At 39.6% G+C, this 19,790-nt stretch overlaps 1 protein-coding gene across 1 annotated transcript in view; it reads right to left on the bottom strand.

Annotated features, from left to right (window-relative positions):
- grid1a (glutamate receptor, ionotropic, delta 1a) overlaps window positions 1–19,790 on the bottom strand; it is a gene marked incomplete at its 5' end in the record, with an annotated part of 233,822 nt that overhangs the window by 30,858 nt on the left and 183,174 nt on the right. Inside the window, 4 exons of the mRNA XM_084562152.1 lie at window positions 759–860; window positions 10,946–11,065; window positions 12,849–13,010; window positions 16,069–16,242. Of these exons, the coding sequence (XP_084418278.1) occupies window positions 759–860; window positions 10,946–11,065; window positions 12,849–13,010; window positions 16,069–16,242 (558 nt within the window). The remainder of the gene's footprint in view (window positions 1–758; window positions 861–10,945; window positions 11,066–12,848; window positions 13,011–16,068; window positions 16,243–19,790) is intronic.

Below are 19,790 nucleotides of genomic sequence, written 5' to 3'. Positions count from 1 at the left end.
GAACACAGTTTGTTATATTTAATATTTATCATTTTTATCTAATTTTACATGTGCTTTCAAATCCAGTATTGGTCAAATATCATTATTAATATTCTGATTGGTTAAAAACCTGTCACCTAGCATTAATGTGCACGTCTTTCCATTGCCATTGTATAGAGAGCTCTATTTTAAAATACAATTTTAAGAATGAAGCCGGCACCACTGATTGAGATGAAGCATGGCAGTTGTTGATACAATATTGTGGTAGCACAGCAGTGTGCAGGATGGGAAGATTTCTGGATCTGCAAACACTTTGTTCTTCCAATGTATAAATGACTAAACAAACCATTCACTCCCTTTCATTGCCTGTATTTGATCATATTTTAGTGGCTCTGCTCATACTGTACGTATGTTCATTTGCTGGTACTACCGTTTGCTTTTCTAAGCAAATCCTACATTTGTTTTAGATTTATCCCCATCAGATTGTTCAGTGGGCATGAAAGAACGCTTTTATTGTGAAACATCTGCACAAAACGTGTCAGGAACAGCAGTGCAACGTTGAAGAAACTAATTAAAAGTTGAACTGATCTCAATGAAATTACCAAAGTAAAACCAATGTGCTTGTTAAAACTGTATTTCACTGCTTAATCCGTGGGTGAAAAGAACAGCCTAATAAGCACGTTGATGTGTTTGCCTCTGTGTTACTGTTTGTCTTCTTACTCAGCTATTTGCCTACACAGGTCATGTGTTAATAGATTCAGCGTACTCCCACAACTTACCAGTAATGTTACAATCTTGAGCGTCACTCCCTGCATACCACTCTCTATCCGATTCTCCTTTAGGCTACCATTCAAACCACGAGTGGAGTCCCACGATGCCAGCTGATAGGGAGAAAGAAAAATCAGACAGATGAGCAGAAATAACAAGGAAATGCAACCAGCATACAATGGACAAATGCACTTAAAACCATATTGATATATCTACAGGGTATAATTAAAGAATGAATACTGTGCAGGAACAAAGTGAAAGATCTGTGGTTAAAGTAATCATCCCATCTGCCATTTCACGAGTCTGTTTGTAGTGATAATCAACACTGAGTGGCCATTGTCTACCTTAACATCTGAGCCCGTTACCAAGACAACACGAGTTAGCCATTAGCATGCTAACAGGTCCTTCTATTCAACTCCCATCGTTGGAGGCTGAAATGTATTGATGCACTGTGAGCAGTTTACACCATTCAGATGGAGGTGTTGTGATAAGAATAATGATGAATATGATGAGACAGAATCAAATGAACATCAAATAATAATACATTCATATAAATTATGTCCAATATAAGAAAACTCCAGACTAAATACCAAACACCATACACATTGGTTTGAGTCTGTAGCTTGATTCTAAACCATCCCCCAGCTTTAAAACTGTCATTCCACACTGTCAACGTTGTGAGCCATGTCTTAGGTTGTGAGGCTGATGTTTTTTAAATTCTTAATCAGTGCTGCTAGCTGGACATAGTTTCTCGGGGATATGGCACATTATTTGGAGTGGTTTTTAAGATTTGAGCTGACAGGACATGAACGGTGGCCTGAGGACGAACAAGAGGCGTTTCTGGCCACAGCACACATTCAGATTCCACAGATACACTCTGCACTCCATAACAAAGGAAGGCAACAAAGAAAAGCTGCAAGCTTTTTAACATGTGCTAAATGCATTTTTAGTTTTGTTACATGTCTGTTTTTTGTTTTTAAATCCCCAGGTTTATTTTCATGTTTTTAGATGAACCAGATTTTTTTCCAGTAACATTTCATTTTTTACTTGCCACTTGAAATTTCTAATGAATTCTGAATCACTTTATATAAAAACATACATTTAATTTCAGGGTTTTTTCTTCTTTCTTTTCTTTTTTTAAATGTAGTTATTTTTATACATGTCACTTCTGTTTCATACTAACTGCAAATTAAATTCAAGGTGTTACATCTCATTATGGCACAGTTTCATCCTGTGGAATCTTAACAGGGAGGTTATATGATCCACTTTCATTTACTTGACTGGAAATAGGCATCTATAGCTATGCTAATTATTCTAAAATCAACTCATGAGTTTGTAAACTCGTTTTGGCCTTGGTTTGTTTCTTTTTACAAAGAGAAAAAAAACAAACAAGTAAACCAAAAGGCATTCCTACTACTAGTGACAAAAAATGTTCCGCTTATTAGATGTGTCCGGGGTTGGAGCAAGAAGGCAAAGGCTTAAAAGGCAAAAGGCTAGTGCAAATATCCGTGAGAGAAACCTTGCTATGCAATTTAAGAATGGGCACTGGCAGAAAAGGCATTTTCTCACAACTGCGGTATTTATCTGGGCAAGACTAGACCAGCAGAATGCACTTTGAGGAAACATCTTGAAAATACTCCATCGCTTCACTCTTGGATGAGCAAATCTGAACAAACTGAGCAGAAACAGAAGAGCTAATGGCTAAAGGGGAAGTTCAGCTCAAACTTGGAGTGCACCTGGTAGTTGGGTTGGAGCAAGGTGGGTTCATGCTCTTACAATAAAAAGCTTGCTCCAGTGTTTGTTTGGGACCAGGGCAAGACCATCTCTTCTCAAGAGACACCTGCCTAAATGACCCAGAGTAGGAGGTCAAACACACTGTGGTTTGGCTCAAACGAATGCAGCAGAAACTGGCCTGTTGTTTTTTGAAAACAAACACAGTTTGGTGCTCTTATGTTGTTCCATTTGGCTACTGTCAAGATTGATGAGAAAAACTAAATGAACAAACAGAAATCTGTTGAAAAAGTTACAAACAATTATACAAGCAGAAGACAACAGCAATTACCACAGCTACAGAAGGCAGCGTTAGAAGGCATTCAGCTGAGTGAAATGGATGTAAGGCAATCAAAGTGGCTTACACAAACATGAGAACAAAATTCCATTATCAGTCAAATCTTTTGTTCCTCACACCCCATCTGCACAACACTGTAGTCTTAGCATCTATTCCTGGCTTCACTGCAAACTGATCAATGAAGAGAAGTGGTGAAGTGAATAATGCCTGTAACCCACCTGCTTGTGGGGGAGTATGCAAACACTTTTCTCCCCATGCAGGATGTTACTCATGGCATGCACCTTCTGTGCATATTTATGTTATAGACACCAGCTGTTAATTTGAAATATAATGTAGGGTTATGTAATACATTTTATTTTTTTACCTTTGCATCAAATAAAAAAAATCTTTTGCTACACTGCAGGAGCACTGATACGGCAGAGGATACTGTGCCAGTGGGTTATGAGCACATTTGTGTGGGCATGTACAGCTAAATCTTATTGTACCAGTGTAAATGTCTTGATCTTTGTAGGCAGATTTGAAATACTGAGCCAAAACATTATGTCCCCCCCCTCTAACTATTATGCTGTGATCCTCTGAATGTGCCTTGCTGCAGTAGATTCCCATAACTTTAACTCCTGTGTGTTGCAAAGTGGAGCTGCACAGCCAGTGACCGGTTCATGTTTGGTCCCTTCTAATATCATTACCACGGAGAGATCATAATGTTTTGGCCCATCAGCATACATAACTGGCCCATGTGTTTGTTGGTACAAAATGTCAGTCTACGTCGCTGCTACGTTGTCTGCTGCACTGGGGGCTATTTTCTCCATGAGCAGCTCTGTCCTCAGTGAAAATCATTGAGCAATCTGCTCTGTAAGCTGAAGCATGCTAAAGAGGAACTGCTCAACTTCACAAAGCTCTGCTCACCAGCGCGCCACAAGGAGGGTCACAAACAATACATAGAGCATGCCAAACCTCCAACATTTGATCAACTAAACACATGTGACATTTGATTACCAGCTTTGGAAACGTACATTACAGAACAATAACTGCATGTATCGATAAAATTTCAACAAATTACACAGCTGTCTGCCTTGAGCAAATAAGGTAAACTTGATGAGGTCATGACAGTGAAACAGGAGGCAAATTTATATAGAAGGTGATGCATTATACAGTATAAAAATGTGCTTAATACGTGAAAGGAAAAACGTGTTGCTTGATACCAAATCTCTTAAAACAACCATTTTCTTGCATCTTCTGTTAAATATGCACTGCAGCAAAAATTTTGTGGAACCAGCATAAACGGTCATGCAACATGTTTGTATCTCTGAACCTCCTCGGTTAACCTTTCCGCGATGTGTTCCATCTTTATTGATCCAAAACAATCAATTTAACAATCAATTCGATTCAATTGCGGAGATTGACACAGAAGCATAAACCGCACATAAGTCTTAAATGCTAAGAGTCCTCATAACACATATAGATACAGTATGTTTCTTTACAGTGTAGTGTATTGAACTTAAACATATTGCTTGTGTATGGACTAAGCTAGCTCTCCTTGCTGTCAACGCTCTTAATTTGAACAAAAAACACCTTCAGCGACGTCACTGCTCCAAGTCCTTTATCAGCTTGGTGAATTTGGTGGTAGGATCCAAAGACACAAAAGCTGCTCAAAGTCGAGATTAGCTGGCCTTGGTACGTGCCCACTTTGCGTTGGGAATGGTTTCTCGCCAGTCATCTCTTCAACCTGCTGAATTTCATTAACATTTCGTGGTCTTATCGCCACATTGCTGCTAGTCTAGTCAGACATGGGTATACATAACAGGTTACATTTAATCTATATAATATCTTTTGTGACCTGCAATGTTAAGGCAGTTTTAAATTTTACAGAGTACCTACTTGTAGTTCAACATTTGAGCGTCCATACTTTGATTTTTATCCCATAACACAATGGAGAATATTGTGCTTATTTGATTTTGCAATATGTGGGTAAAAACTCACGACAGTAACAAGGCTACTATTTAGCTAATGATCATGATGGTCAGTACATTTAAATAGTCATCTCCACTGGAGAAGAGTAAATGCCAATGATCATTTGAGAACAACAAAGGGATAGATGTCAAATAGCCCTGCTTTCAGAGTGCCATAATTACAGCATCCCCTCAAAATCTTACAGAAAGAATCATTATGGAAATGGAACTGTGGTTTGTGCTAGTAGCTGTTATTCTGCTTCTTTTCTCTGGCTGCCAATTCAGTGCATCAGGTGCTTACATATTGACAAGCCCGTCATGCTACAAGCTTCTTATTGACCCACCCTTCTTTGTCTGGCTCACCAACTGGATTGATATGACTGCGCATGCCGGTGTGTGTTCTCCATATACCGTTTTCTTATTTACTGCTTACGTCTTGTGTCTCCGCCCTTAAATCCCCTGTTATTCACGAACAAAAGTCTTTAAAGCTTCTAAAATAAAACGTAAAAGTTATATTTCCAATTTATAAAACAAATCCCTTGCTTTCTACATATTCTATTCTAAGCTGAAAAGAATACTGCCACATGTGTTTTCCAAAGCAACAAGGTGCAAACACATGATGAAACAGCAAATACACTAATGACACCTTTGTAGTGGGTGGTAGTGATTCACTTCATAATATGTTGGCCACCAAATAAAAGGAACAAAAAGAAAGAGGCTGCACCAGTGAACAAATGACAAATACCACAATAACATGAAGGAAAAATAGCTCAGAGAGGTGTGTTCTTTACTCAGTGTGTGATATAACACTGAAATAGACAGCGGTTACTGTGTTTGTGTGGCAAAATCCACATTTTGGAATGGTTAAGGCTCATTGAAGGTACTGCGGGACATAGACGCCGTAACCTAAGCACGTAGCCTATACCAGTGCGAGCCATTTATACTTGTGCACTCGTCAGTCTGGCCTGCTCTGTAAAAACACCACCCAAACGCTAGTTGGTGCTGTGTCTTTTTGCCAGTCGGTTTAATTTTTGTTTCTACTTCCTGCGTCACTTTTCGCAGAAATTTCACCGAAATTTCTCCGAAGACGAGTCATACAAATGTCTGTATTTCCGAATCTCCCCAATTAACCTTTCCTCGATGTGTTCTATCTCATCTTTATCGATCCAAAACAATCAATTCAAAAACTGCGGAGCTGGAGAAGCAGCCAGAAAAACCATTCAGACAAAACAGAATTTAATGCTGCAACATCCCGTAACTACCACTTACAGCCTCATCTATATGTATAACTATATGTAATCAAAGTGTTTTTTTGTTATTTTTTATGTTCCACTTTGTCAGCTCAGCCCCAGGAGAAAAGGCAGTAATGGTAATCATCAGAAGAAAAAGATGGCCATTTAAATTAGCCAAGATAGGAGACATCTTATCGGTCCTGATTTCCTGGAGATGAGCTTGGCAGACATAGCGTCAGTCTCTCATTGTAACCTCTAACAAGCAACATGAGGCAGGATTCACTCTATAAAACCATGCCAGACGGCAAAATAGAAAAAAAAAATGAGTTGAGGGGGAATAGGAAATGAATAAAAAGGAAAAGAAGCAAGCGACGTATGAATGAGATTAACGGAGTTTATTCCTCTATTGAATAGAAATTGGACAGGAGACACGAGAAGAAAAAATAATAGGAAAATAAAAGCTTTCAATTATCAGACATTTTTTTTCTGTTTTCCACCTTTTCCACATTTATTTAGTTAGACAAGTATCTCCAACAATATCTTGATAAGTGACATCATCCATCCTTGTTGTTTTTTTGCATAAGCTCTTATGTGGCTCCGTTGGCTCATTGCACACAGTGCAGGCTTCAAAAATAGTGGCGCACACCCTAAAAGAAAACATATCTCTATGTGAAATACAAACTTGCACGCTGTAATAAAAATAGGTTACCGATTCTGTTTTCAACCCATCTTATTCACTTACAAAGTGATAGGAAGTGTTTTACCCTGGTAATAAACTCAGCGTTGGCTTGGAATTGTTTTTAAGATAGATTGGAGCACATGAGAAAGAATACATTAAGGGATGAAGAGAGAGACCGTCCACTTTTCATCCAATTATTTGAGGCTCTCAAGAGGATGTATTTTTGCCTGTGCAGTGTGGCAGTAGGAACAACTATAAGTGGGCACAGCCAGTTTTATGCTTTCGTTTTAATGCTTGTGAGAAAAAGAATCTGCACACAATGACAGTTGACCATGTTACAAAATTATAATGTTGCTCTGATTTACTTATGGAGGGTGTTGCAACCTGACCAATCTTGGACACTGCTAAATTGGATAAGGTGCTTTAATTTAATCTAATTGATAGCAAATGTTGAATGAGGAATTTCAGCATCAACAGCTGTCTCACACTGGTTCCAGTGGCTTGTGATAGAATTAATGTAAAAACCTAATATCAGTTTAGAGATGGGTAATTATGTAATGAGAGCACAGACCCTGTAAAACTAATTGGTGGATCTGTACCATAACAATATACTATGCTGCGAATGTGTAATAGACAGTAATTATTACGGTATGTGGGTTTCTTGTTTGTTGGTTTGGCTGGGGAAAGGCTACTGCTCTTTAAGTACTAGTGGGTGAAATTTCAAGCAGGTCGAAGAGGTTTCAAATAACCGTAGGAGTCAGCAAGTGTGTTTCCTAAAGCTAGACATCTCAGAGACCGGCAAATTAATCGCTGGATCAACAGCCCTATCAACCCCCTGCAGATCTATTGTTGCCAAGACAGAAGTGCCCTTTAGAGACTATTTAATGTCATTTCTGCTCTATGAGTCAGTGAGAAATAGGGCTGAGCGGTAGGAGGAACACACTTGCAACGCCCTATTTTAAATGCAACGGGCAATGTGGCACATTATCAGCATTCACAAGTTGCAGGGTGACGATGGCCGATTCGAAAATTCTATCCTTTCATCCAAATCTAGTGGCTGACGCGAGTGTCGGCACACGCGGCTCTTCCATCCATCAAAGAACCAATTGTGACCTGGCTCTGGCCAGTGGAGGCCAGCCACACTTGGCTTCGTTTTGGGGGTACTGACTTCTGATTTACGGTAAGAATCAGATCCAGTTAGGAGCCGTGGGCTAGTCTTGGCAACCACATTTAAATAGATGTACTTGTTCTGATACTGGTGTGTTACTCTTGAAATCTGGCAAGAGTGTAGGAATCGGATGTGCCAGGTTAAAAGGGCTGATGATGAAGCAGTTTTAGCTAGTAAAGATGTATATATTGAGCGACTAAATGTTCAGAAATAAAACACCGCCACTGACATGGCGTCCTCGTTGACTTAGCCACCATAACAATAGAAATTACTTTTAACTATTAAAGCAGAAGCTGTTTTTCATTTCTTATGCTAATGACAGTCAAATGTCTCAGGGGTCACACTATATCCCTCTTTCTGCACAGCTTAGACTCTTTAGAAATCACACTACATGGCAGTCGGGTGGCACTATTTACTGTATGCATTTTGACGCACATTCTGACCATACATTTTAATGAGAAGAATTTTGAGCTGCCACTTTTGAGACGATGCACATCGTGAAACAGACATACAGTGTTATGGTAATAATTTTAATGGAATTGTTGTTTTGAATAATACAACAACACCAGCACTGTTCGTGTGGACACATTTGAGAGATAACTGGTGCATGACGCATGCAAGATGCTTGGCTAGGAGGAACAACTACATTACATTCAAATGAATTGAGTTTTCTCCATGAGAGCTTTGTGTAAGCTGCAGGTCATTAGCAATATCTGTTTGGAGACGAGCTGACACATCAATAAGAGCAAACTGGGAAACCAAAACAACAACAACGGCATCGATCACTCTGCATCAGCAGTGGATGGTGGAGAAAACTCGCAGTGGCCATCCAGGAAATAGTATTTCAGTCTTCATTACACTTTCTAACCAGGAAGACGCCTCATCTAAGAGCCATCAGACTGGGAAGAAAATGGACTGAATGCAGATAAATGATGATGGAGAGGGCTGAAAAGACTGAAAAAATGAGGAAAAAAAGGTTAAGGAAGAAGTGACCGGAGAGGAGTGAAGGAAGAGGATGGGAGTTGAGAAGAAAAGAAGAGAGAGAACAGAAAGGGACAGAAGGGGGTGGATATGGGTCGGTAGGTGGACCACGACATGGAATCACTGTTACGCTACACTTGAAAAAAGAAAGGTATAATTTTACAGAGGAAATCTTGTAATGGTGTGGTGTTTCTCGGTGGTAGTGATCGGTTATACCCAACACGGGACAAGAAACAAGCTGAATGTATAGATAAACGATCCATTACGGAGAAACTGCGAGGAGAGGTGCATGAATTTATGCCTGCTTTCTCACCGTAAATGGTTCTGCCAAGTACTGGGCTGACACACGGACAGGCATACCGGATAATGAACAATAGTACTGAATGCATTTGGCATCCCATTATCTGGCCTTGCTGTCCCCTTCTGCCTCTAATGATTTTGAGATACAAGCGCCCACATGTTAGCATTCTCCCTGGACTCTGCTCTGTGTTTGCCTGGCTGCATGCGCTCAGTGTCTGAGACCCCAAACAGTGTGTACAACCCGTGTTTATTTGTGAATACACATTGGGTCTCCGCCGTGTGTCGCACTGTGTGTTATTGTGTGACTTAGCTGATGGACATGAACGTGTGTTTGTATGTTGCAGTGAGTGTGTGTGTGTGTGTGTGTGTCTCCTCCCAGCTAATGCTAATGGCCACATTATGATGAATTGGCTTCATGATTTCAGTTAGGCTGAGGGGTGATTAAATCTTCATTACTGCTTCTGGTCAGTCCTGCTCTACATAGATTGCCAGGCAACTCAATTCCTCTTCATTCTGCAAGGAGTCTCTGACTGAATCAGGACAAACAGCGACAAACAAATTATAGCTAAGTGAGGAGTGCACAAATAATGCTCTCGGTCTCTCATTTCAGCTCCAAAACACTCGTCTTCCACGAAAGAGACTACAATCAGCTCACACTGCTTGCTTGTTATTAGTAAAATATGTAAATGGCTCTGTTCATCCAAATAACCACAGATCAAGCATGAAAAAGCAAAGTGGAAGTGGTATATTTTTTATAATATTTTTTATAATAATAAAATATACAAATGAATGCTGATAGTGAGTACAGGCGGAAATCAGCACCCATTTTACTTACTTTAATTCTTGGATTGTGACAAGACATGATGGTTGGTGTGATGAAACAGAATAGGTTTCTCTTCAATTCAGGAGCTCCAGTAGAGGGCACCCGCATACCTGACACTTCACTGATAAATGTGAAGCCCTGTGACCACAGTTCTCAGGGATCAGAGTGCATCTGATTTTCTATCCCACCAGTAAAATAAATGCATTCACCTAAAAATACCAGGGGAAAAAAAACAGCTGGACTCTCAGAGTCTTCTATAGAGTTTTGTTCAATCAAGAACCCCAGAGAACCCCTAGGGTCCCTAGTAGAAGGAGTACTCAATTTTGGATCTCAAGGAAACGTGTCCTGGTAATAAATAAGCTATACGCAGCATGCGATGTATCTATGTGACACTAGGTGTGGATAATTAACTCTTAAGAGAAAGACAAAACCCTGCAGGATGCCACTTCTTAAGAGCGTGATCAAAATATAAAGGGTTTGGAGGGGCGCCTTGAAATAATGAGAAATTTCATAATTCCACTTTTATTTCTCTCCTCTCACAGTAAGCAGTCACTGAGACAATGACTAAGAAAGGCTATTTTCATCAGTGCTTTCTTTGTACCGGCTGCTCCCGTAACACCTACAGAATGAATAGTTATGTAAGTCTGTGCAAAATTGCACCTATGAAATGGACTTCTACACGGAAGCTCCAACTGAGTGGTCTGCGGTCTAATGCATATGACTGGGACATAGCGTTTGCCTTTACTATGCAAAATGAAAATTGTTCCCTGCTGTGGAATACATTACACTAACATATAGCACAGTTGCATGGTAATTTCAATCACAGTTGCATGGTAATTTCAATCACACTGACACACCGAATAGAGGAAAAATAGACAACTCTGTTACCAAAGAATTCATTATTTTGGTTTGAATTTACATTTTATGCATAGCATGAAGAAATGTAAATTCATTCTTTGGTAGCAGAGCTGTCTATTTATATAATATTCTGCACTGACCCGTTTCACATCTTTTCCAAATGTCTCACTGTAGCTGGTCCCAAGAATCTCAAACTGTACGTGAGAATTGGCGCCTTCAGCGCGGAAGTCCATCAATCCGGTCAGGCCACTGATCCGTCCCTGCAGCAACAAGAGCAGATTATAGTTACTGAATAGGATGTAGAAGAGTGGAATAAGACGCTATGGTAATGCTTTTATTTTATTTTGTTGCTGAGTCTGTCTCTGTTCAGTCGGTATATGAAAGAATGAAAGCCCACGCTGAATCTAGACATTTTTCATTAAAATTTGCTAAAAAATAAATGCTTACTTTCCTTTGATCAGTATTAAAAAAAAGCATCCCATGAACAGGAAGAAATTTGAACCAAAAAACTCACACCGTTACTTTGGTAACACTTTACACATCTTCTACAGTAGGTAATTATAAAACTGCAGAGTTCACTATTGTTTAACATGACTCACACCATAAAATGTAAGTAAATGATCCGTTTACTTCTACGCCCACAAGCTTTGCCATATGTTTGCCGTTCTACCAGGCTTGTCGGTGCAGTATGAGGTTATTAAAATCTTATTCTGTAGGATGGAGTCTGTGTGTGGGCCTTTGTTCTTTATTTTTCTCAACAACCTTTCATCCAGTCTACTTCACTCTTGGTGGACGTATTTCTGCAGACCAAATGAAGAGAGCAGTGTGAAGTGTAAACTTATTTGGATGAGTGGTCTTCTTATTTCGGCTAAAAGTTTTTTTCAGTTACGGTTTCACAACAGAATGTTTCCAATGACGTCCTCAGCGGGGGTTTTATCATCAGGCGGCATTGACAGCACGTTCATGACAGTTTTCAATTACATTGCCAGTGGGCCTAGGGCTCATCCAATCTTTTGCTAGTTTTTTGGATGAGCGGTTCTTGAGGAGGCTGCATGCCCTAATCGTCCCGTTCTGAACAGGCACCTTTTGAACAATCACCACAATAGGTCGGATCATCACTTCACCACTTCAGACAATGTGTGTTTTATTGATGAGGGTAAATTTGCGTTTTATGAACAAGTCCTGGCCATAACTCATTTTAAAGCCACAGCGCAGGACTTTTGTCTTGCCCTTCTGACAATGAGAGTAATTACACAGAGACAGCTGATGCGTGTGTAACACATATGTCTACAGTCCACCAATCCTTTTTCTTCCTTCAGCTATCGTTTTCTTGTTTACACTTAATTCCTTTCTCTGAAGGCTCAATTTAGTTTTTTATTGTACTACCGATAAATTTTCCTGACACTGATTAGCTTATATTGCAAGGACTTGAATAGAACAGATGTACATTTATATATGAAATTGCAGCACTCAAGGTTTATATTCAGCTTGACACAATCATAACCACAAGATCATCCCCATGAGCATCGCTGCTTTGCTATGTCTTCATGCCCCAGTTGGTCATTCCACACTTGAGATTGAATCAACAGGATTCTATGCAACAACGAAAAATTCCATTATCAGATTGAAATGGATGACATCAAGCTGCATTTCTAGTATACAAGGCCCTATTTCTAGGAGACAACTACAAGGGTTGCACAGGCATAAAGAGATCAAAGCCCGGAATCTGCCACAAATCCTCTCTGATGCCAAATGTAGAGATCGCATTTAATAATCAGCTCCCTTGAAGGCATCTTTTAAAAATAGCAGAAGCTGAGTCTCCAGCAGAGATCATAGTAGTCCAATGCAATTTACTAAGAAGTATTTTGACTGTATAAACCACCTTTATACACCACCAAATGTTGCTAATGCTTCTCAAAAATCCTTGGGTGTGCATTTTTTGTATGTACGTTTTCATATAATCATCCATGACAGAATATTACAGAAACATTCCTTGAAAATGGCAAAGGAAAAGCAAAAAATGGTAACTTCAAACTTCAATACCTTTTGGATGGTGTCCAGCATAGACCATCCTCCATTCCACGGCTTGGTGGATTTCCTCATGCAGTTAAGGCTGGCCATACTGTGCCACTTCCTGTCCTCCAGCTTCCTATAGAAGGCGTTGGCCAGCATCAAAACGCTGTCATACAGATAGAGATTGGACACCTGTTGGGTGAAAATACAAGCAATTTTAAAAGATGCATTCTTGGATTTGGGGAGGTTTGTTCTCTGCAACACACAGACTCTGGATACAAACAAAGCAAGCAAATATTAGTTTTTAGGCCTCCAAGAAATATCAGACAGCCACATGGTTTCAGTCTGGCGGCCGTCTGTGAGGATGGAGGGTGACAAAAAATTCTCAGCAATGAATAAAATCAAGTTTCCTCACTTGGAGACTTGCAGAGAGTGAAAACTGGTTACAACTGGTGAGAGGTTGCTTTATTTATTTATTTTTTTTGTCTGACAATGTCATGGGTATCTTTTGTTGGTGAGGTGAAGAATGGCTTTCCTTCCACATTTATATTTGCAGGAACCTTTTCGGTCACGCGCTGAGGCTGATTTCCTGAACAGTGATGAGGCATGACTACCTGCAGCTGGTGAAGCAATTTGCATGACACAACACTGGCAAAAGGCGGGCGTAATGATAATACTGTGGTGTGATATGAAAACAGCATTTACTGGTTCAATAATCCTCTGATAATGAATTTCAAAACTGCCATCCATCCATCCATCCATGCATCCATCCACGCATCCATCCATCCATCCATCCATCCAACTGTCTCCCCTTCAACAGGAACATTCTGTCAGGAGTCTTTTCTACTTGTTCCTGTCTTGGTTTGATAGTGGATAGGTTGTCTGGGTCAAGTCAAGTCAAATGCTCCGACTGCAGGGTGGAAGCGATACTAGTTGCTACTCTAGGCAGTCAGTTGATGACATGTTTAGACTTCACTCCAGGCCTCTCAGTGGTAAGACATCTCACAAGTCAACCGTACTAGCCTCAAGGTCAGTGAAGCAGAAGTCCAGGAGAAATACAATTTGGTCACTGTGGATTTTTGATGTTTGAGGTCAAACCACAACTGTCTGGTTGTGAAGGAAATTTGTGAAGGAAACCACTGCAATCCATTCTGCATTTAACTATACTGCTGAACGCTTAAATGGCCATTACCCAATATTTAAGCCTCTTTCATGTGAATTATTGAGGAACGTGGGTGCACACAACACATGGTTTTGCCATCTGTACGGCGTACGGAATAAAAGGAATGTGAACATTTCAATATTGCTACAGGGAACAAAGCCATTGCACTCCAGATGGAGCGAGCAAAGGAGAAGTCTAAGATGTGCAGAAAGTATTAAGTGGCAGGGTGAGCAAGGTTACTGTGAAGACCCAAAAAAGACAATGACATTACATTACATTACAGAGATAACACAGCTCAGTGTCATATCCTCTTTACTGAACCTCTTTGTCATTGACTTTGGTTGGGTTCCTGCTTGATAAATCCTTAATGCAAATTACAGATAGCAGAATTTGTTTTAGAGCATACCGTCCATTCCACTATGGTCTTTGTTAAGCTTGTGGCATCCATGTATTTTAAAAAGCAGTATATTGATTTTAGGTTACAATGTTGGAACGTTCCCAGTCTTAAGTGGATTTGCATGTTAATAACAAACAAGCTTTTCCTTTGTTTAAAACACTAATTTACTCAGTCATGGCAATTATTTCCCAGACACACTGCAGTCTGCAGTCATTTATATTCATGGACATTCATGCCCCTCATAATTATTGTACCTAGAGAGAATATGTATTCAGTTGCATACATAATCAGTTAATATTTATATATGGTCCCTGGGAGAGGCTCGCCTGTACTGTTCTACACCATGACTGCATGGTTATGCTGTACAGTCAAAACCAAAACCGTGAACAAAGCGTTCGATCAAGAAGCAGGACCTTTCACATATGTATTACACACACAGAACCAAAGCAGACCACACCATGCCTGTTTTAAGTGTCACTCCTGTTGGCTGCTGGAGAACGACGGTGAAATATGCTAGCTGCTCCTGATGCACATATTCGCTGTCCTAGGAATACTTGCAGCAAAAAAAAAAAAAAAAAGAATAAACTTGCCACCCGTTAAATTCTCAATAAAGCCTCATCTATCACACTGCTGCCATGTTGTGCGTTCACCACTTCATCAAAGCTCTCCATCTGAATCTGAAAGTGGCTTATGCTGGTGAATGAGAGATTGTCTGGCACATACTGAGCATTTTCATGGACAATGGAGAGTGGAGATTTTGCTTTGAATGCAACTTTTATTTCCAGATTAAAAATAAAAGAAGAAACAAGCTGCATAGAGTGGATAACTCGCAGTCTGAATGCAATGGTGCAGTCTAATAAAACTGCTATTGATGGGGAGGTCCAAGGTTGTGGAGAAGGAATGGTGGCTCACTCAAGACATCTTATTTTACAAATAAAAACTGTCAGTGTAGTTTTGATTTTTTTTTGTTTTGTTTTTTAAATACATTCTACATGGCCTGTTCTCAGAGCAGGCCTTCATCTTTGCCACAAAATAAATGCATACTTCTCTGTTATGATTTAGTGTTATTACATAAAGTCTTAAGCACTACACTCTCCATAAAATGTCCATACATTCAAATTACCATCCACCTGGATTTAACTAAGCAAATAGGTACGAGCCTCCGATTGGATAATTACTGCATGGGTGATTATCATCTGATCATTCATCAGGGTAAGAAGAGAGGCAGTGATGCACCCATCATGCCTAGTGTCTACTGTACAAGCCTGTGGGGGCAGTGCTATGATGTGGGGTTGCTGCAGTTGCTCAGGTCTAGGTTCAGCAACATTATGTGTCCAAAGAATGAGGTCAGCTGACTACCTGAATATACTGAATGACCAGGTTATTCCATCAATGGATATTTTCTTCCCTGATGGCACGGGCATATTCCAAGATGACAATGCCAGGATTTATCAGGCTCATATGAAAAAGTGGACATCATTTTCACACATGGATTGGCCACCACAAAAATTAATGCAACACTGGATGGAAATAAATCTGGTGACATTGCAGAAACTTATGCGTGCTGTATTTAATGTGGTTTTAATGTAACAGGGTGAGTCAAGACTTCCCATATTTCCTGCTACTAAAATGTCGACCATACCAGATCAGTAACATTTCAAGAGCCTCAACAGTAAATGTTTGGTTTTTACCTCCAAGGACTGCAGATAGCCCTCCTGCGGGTCACAAAGCAACGAAGAGATGCGGTGATTGTTCCTCATACAACGAACGTTGGTGTCTCTCCACAGTGGGAAGATCTGACGAATGATGGTCATCCGCCCCAGAGAACTGTACACCAGTTCCATGATGTCTGCATCACTGACCTCCTGCAGATGAAGAGAAAAGGCAGAGGAGTTTAATTCTCTCATTTAAGTCAAGTCAAGTAGCAGCACATGTCATCAGATTGGGATTTATGCACAGTGAGGAATCACGACAAACTGTGCCTTTGAGAGAAAATGAGGCAGTTGGCTGTGCCTGCTTTCTTGGAAAATCTAAAATATCTGATGACCCACAAAGGGGCAACAGAGCAATTAAGGTAGGATAGTTCCAGCAAGTCAAATCGCTGATAAGAGGCTAGGGCTAGGAAATATCCTCTCATGTGCACCTCATTTTGAGAATTATATTATTGTGTTTCAGTTTATAAACCAAGAATCCATCAGTGACCAACCAATACTTCATTAACAGAACATTTTTATCCCAGCATTGGTGTATTTAATAAACACAATCAACTGGATCAATAGCTTTAGGGCAAAGCACAGGCAGGAAATGTTTAATCCTTATTTTGACCATCAGAGTTTAAGGCCTAATTTATAACTAGAAAAATCTATTATTATTTCAAGTATATCCTTCACTGTAATAGTGCTGGTGACTCTTGGTCCTCTTCTTTGAGGCACGATTGTGTTAAAGATCAGATCAATATGCATGAGACATGAGCTGCCAACTAGTCTCCAGAGGAGGACAATGGTCAATGCTGAGGCAGACAGTGAGTCTCTTGGGAAACATTGGGTTCATATAGGATCTGGCAATAAAGCTGTGTGATGACTGCCGGGTCAAAACTGAAGCAGCTCTAGGTTGATGTTATCCTTTATCACACATGCCTGTATACATGCCGTTTTTCTGTTTTCCTAATCAGGTGTTTTGAACTCAACCCACTTTTACTTCGACCTCAATGAGTTCACTCTATTGAGTGTGTTCATTTCTCCTGGTTTCAGCCAATGTATTGTGCTTCTGTCTTTTCATCCTAATGTGGTTTTCAATCTCCTTTCTTCCTGCCATCACTCTTACTTAGTCTTCCATTGTACCTGTAATTCAGTTCACCATCAGCCTTGCTTTATCTCCAGATTATTTGTCTTTGGTTGAGCTACCTTCCACTCCTAAGCGTTGCTTCTCCTATGCAAATCTTATATTACATAGGCCTCCATATTCCACAAAACATAACCAACTAAACTGATTGAAATTTATTTTCCTATTTCTCTGATCTTCCCTTCAGGCATAGCATGAAAATAAAAAAAAAACTCTTCAGGTGATTCCAGCTCATTTGTGTTTTATTTTTTTTTTTCTCCCTCTGACTCTTCACAGTTACTCAGGCGGAAAGTATGAATATTCATGAGTTGCCGTGACACATTAATCAGACAAATTATGTCGCATGGTTCACAGAGCCGAACCCTCACGTCGGAGTTAATAACTTATAGTGCCACCTAGTCCAAGTGTTCTGTCACCATCACAGGTGACATTTATGTCATAACCTGACCTCGGCAATGACACTGACCAATGGGACATGGCCCACTTTTATTCACTGTTTGAGAAGAAAGTACAGATGATTAAAGTCCCCAGGACATCTTATTTTATGTTTAAGGGTTTTAATATGATGGGTTTTTTTTCACTGCATGTCATCTGTATTCCAGTTCCTGGCACAGTATTGGCAAAAATGTACTCTTAATGGTATTATAGGCTACATTCTGACCTTGAACATCCGTCCTGAGCAAAGTGATCGCAAGTGACCAAATTAAAATACAGGTGTTTTGCCTCATTCATTCAAAAAGGAAATGCACAACTGCTATTATAAATGATAACCTGATAAAGGGAAGAGCACCGTAAGTCTGCTCATTATCAGTGAGAGCCTTGTAAAATATTCAGCCGTTGGCTAACTAAATAATTAATAAATATAAACAAGAATTGACTAATTGACAGGATTTAGTATACGGTGTGTGATTCTGTCATTAAGAAACATATTGACGTGTGGTTAATCATTGAGGCAATCATGTTTATATGCCGCATGTAGTCAAGTTACGTATTTTACGTAGATTTTATCGTGACTGCTCCAAACAGCACAGCACTGAAACTGTGGTGGGTATGGAAGATTTCAGGGTTCGAGGTATAATCTGAGCTTTGTACAGGTCTCTAAAATAATTAACGTCAATGTAGAAATAAAAAAAATATATAAATAAATAACACGAGTTTTCAGTGAGAGAGAGAGAGAGAGAGACTACACAGCCTGTTCCAGATTATGTAGCATTTCCCACGCCCAAGTCATGATGCACACAAAGTAAAATAACTGTACGTGGTTCTGAAACAGCGGAAGAGATTCATTGGAGACAGCAACTGCATTAAATATTATATGTGCCCCAAATGTGTTTATTTGCATACGGAGTGCAACACTGAGATCAGATCTCAAGTGCTGGCTGGGGACGCATGTGGAGACGCATTTTAATGCCAAGTGTGAACACAGATACTTAAAGCTGGCCAGTGGCGATCTGGTTTCCTAGGAGCCATGTTAATGCAAGGTCTGAATGGGGCCATAGAGTTTGTAATTTCCTGGAAAACGACATAAAAATGTTAATGACTCATTGTGTGCTTGAGGGTGTACATAATTTAGTGTCCAGCGAGATGCTTTCTTTAATCTTCTTGTCCCTCCCTTTGCTTCGCTCAGTCACCAGCAGCACTATCACATAACTATGCAGAAAAATATTCCATGAGGGTTTCATGCGGACTTTAAGTCACCATTTGGATGCCACAAGTTTATTTCTCCACACAAAAAATGACCACATATACAGATCTGAAGGTTTATTATTCTAAATGGGCCACTATGTGTGATTAGCTTTTAGTCAAATCACAATATCGTTTCCGACACAAGTAGTTTCGCAGTTACTCCTGGAATTTAACTCAAATATATGAAAAAAGTGATTACAGCAAGGCCATGCTTCAGTGACAGCTGATGACCAAAATACATTAATGAAATCTCGTTCAGTTGACAGAGAGGCTAAATTATCCTCCACTAGATATAAATAAAGTTTTTAATCATGGCAGTCATTTAATTGGAAGTTAAGGTGCTTTTAAATGCTGCAGGCAACTAAGCTGGGAGGTAATGGGAGTCAGGATTTAAGATGAAAGCACTGTGGGTATGACACTAATTTGAGTTATTCTCGTCTGTTGAACTAACACATGCATGCCTTTTTATGTGCTTTGAATGTATATATGAGAGAAAAGAACCTCAGGATCTTTTAATTATCTAATTATCCGGTGATATAACTGGATAATTTACATCCTGTTGATCTTTTATAAAAGGAGAAACACCATATAACACAATGTCCAAGATTTTGCTTATTTGTGAGCATTCAACCTATGTTAAATGCGTCCTTTTCAATACACTGATGCTTTTTGTGTTTTTTGCACATCTGACAATATAAATTGTAACTTTCTATAACTGATGAAACATGTAAGGGTTTCGATTCATACAGTGCTGTTGTGGTGGTCAATTAAATATAAACAATCAAATCTGGATTTAAATGAAATACTGCACATAATAAAGAGAGCAGAGAATGTGTATTTACTTGTTTGTCATCTGTATCAATGAATATAATACAAAAACCAGCCA

The sequence above is a fragment of the Chelon labrosus genome (genome assembly GCF_963514085.1).
Source record: "Chelon labrosus genome assembly, chromosome: 15".
Classification (NCBI taxonomy): domain Eukaryota; kingdom Metazoa; phylum Chordata; class Actinopteri; order Mugiliformes; family Mugilidae; genus Chelon; species Chelon labrosus.
The sequence above is the reverse complement of the archived record's forward strand: the minus strand, read 5'-3'. Positions and strand labels throughout refer to the sequence as shown.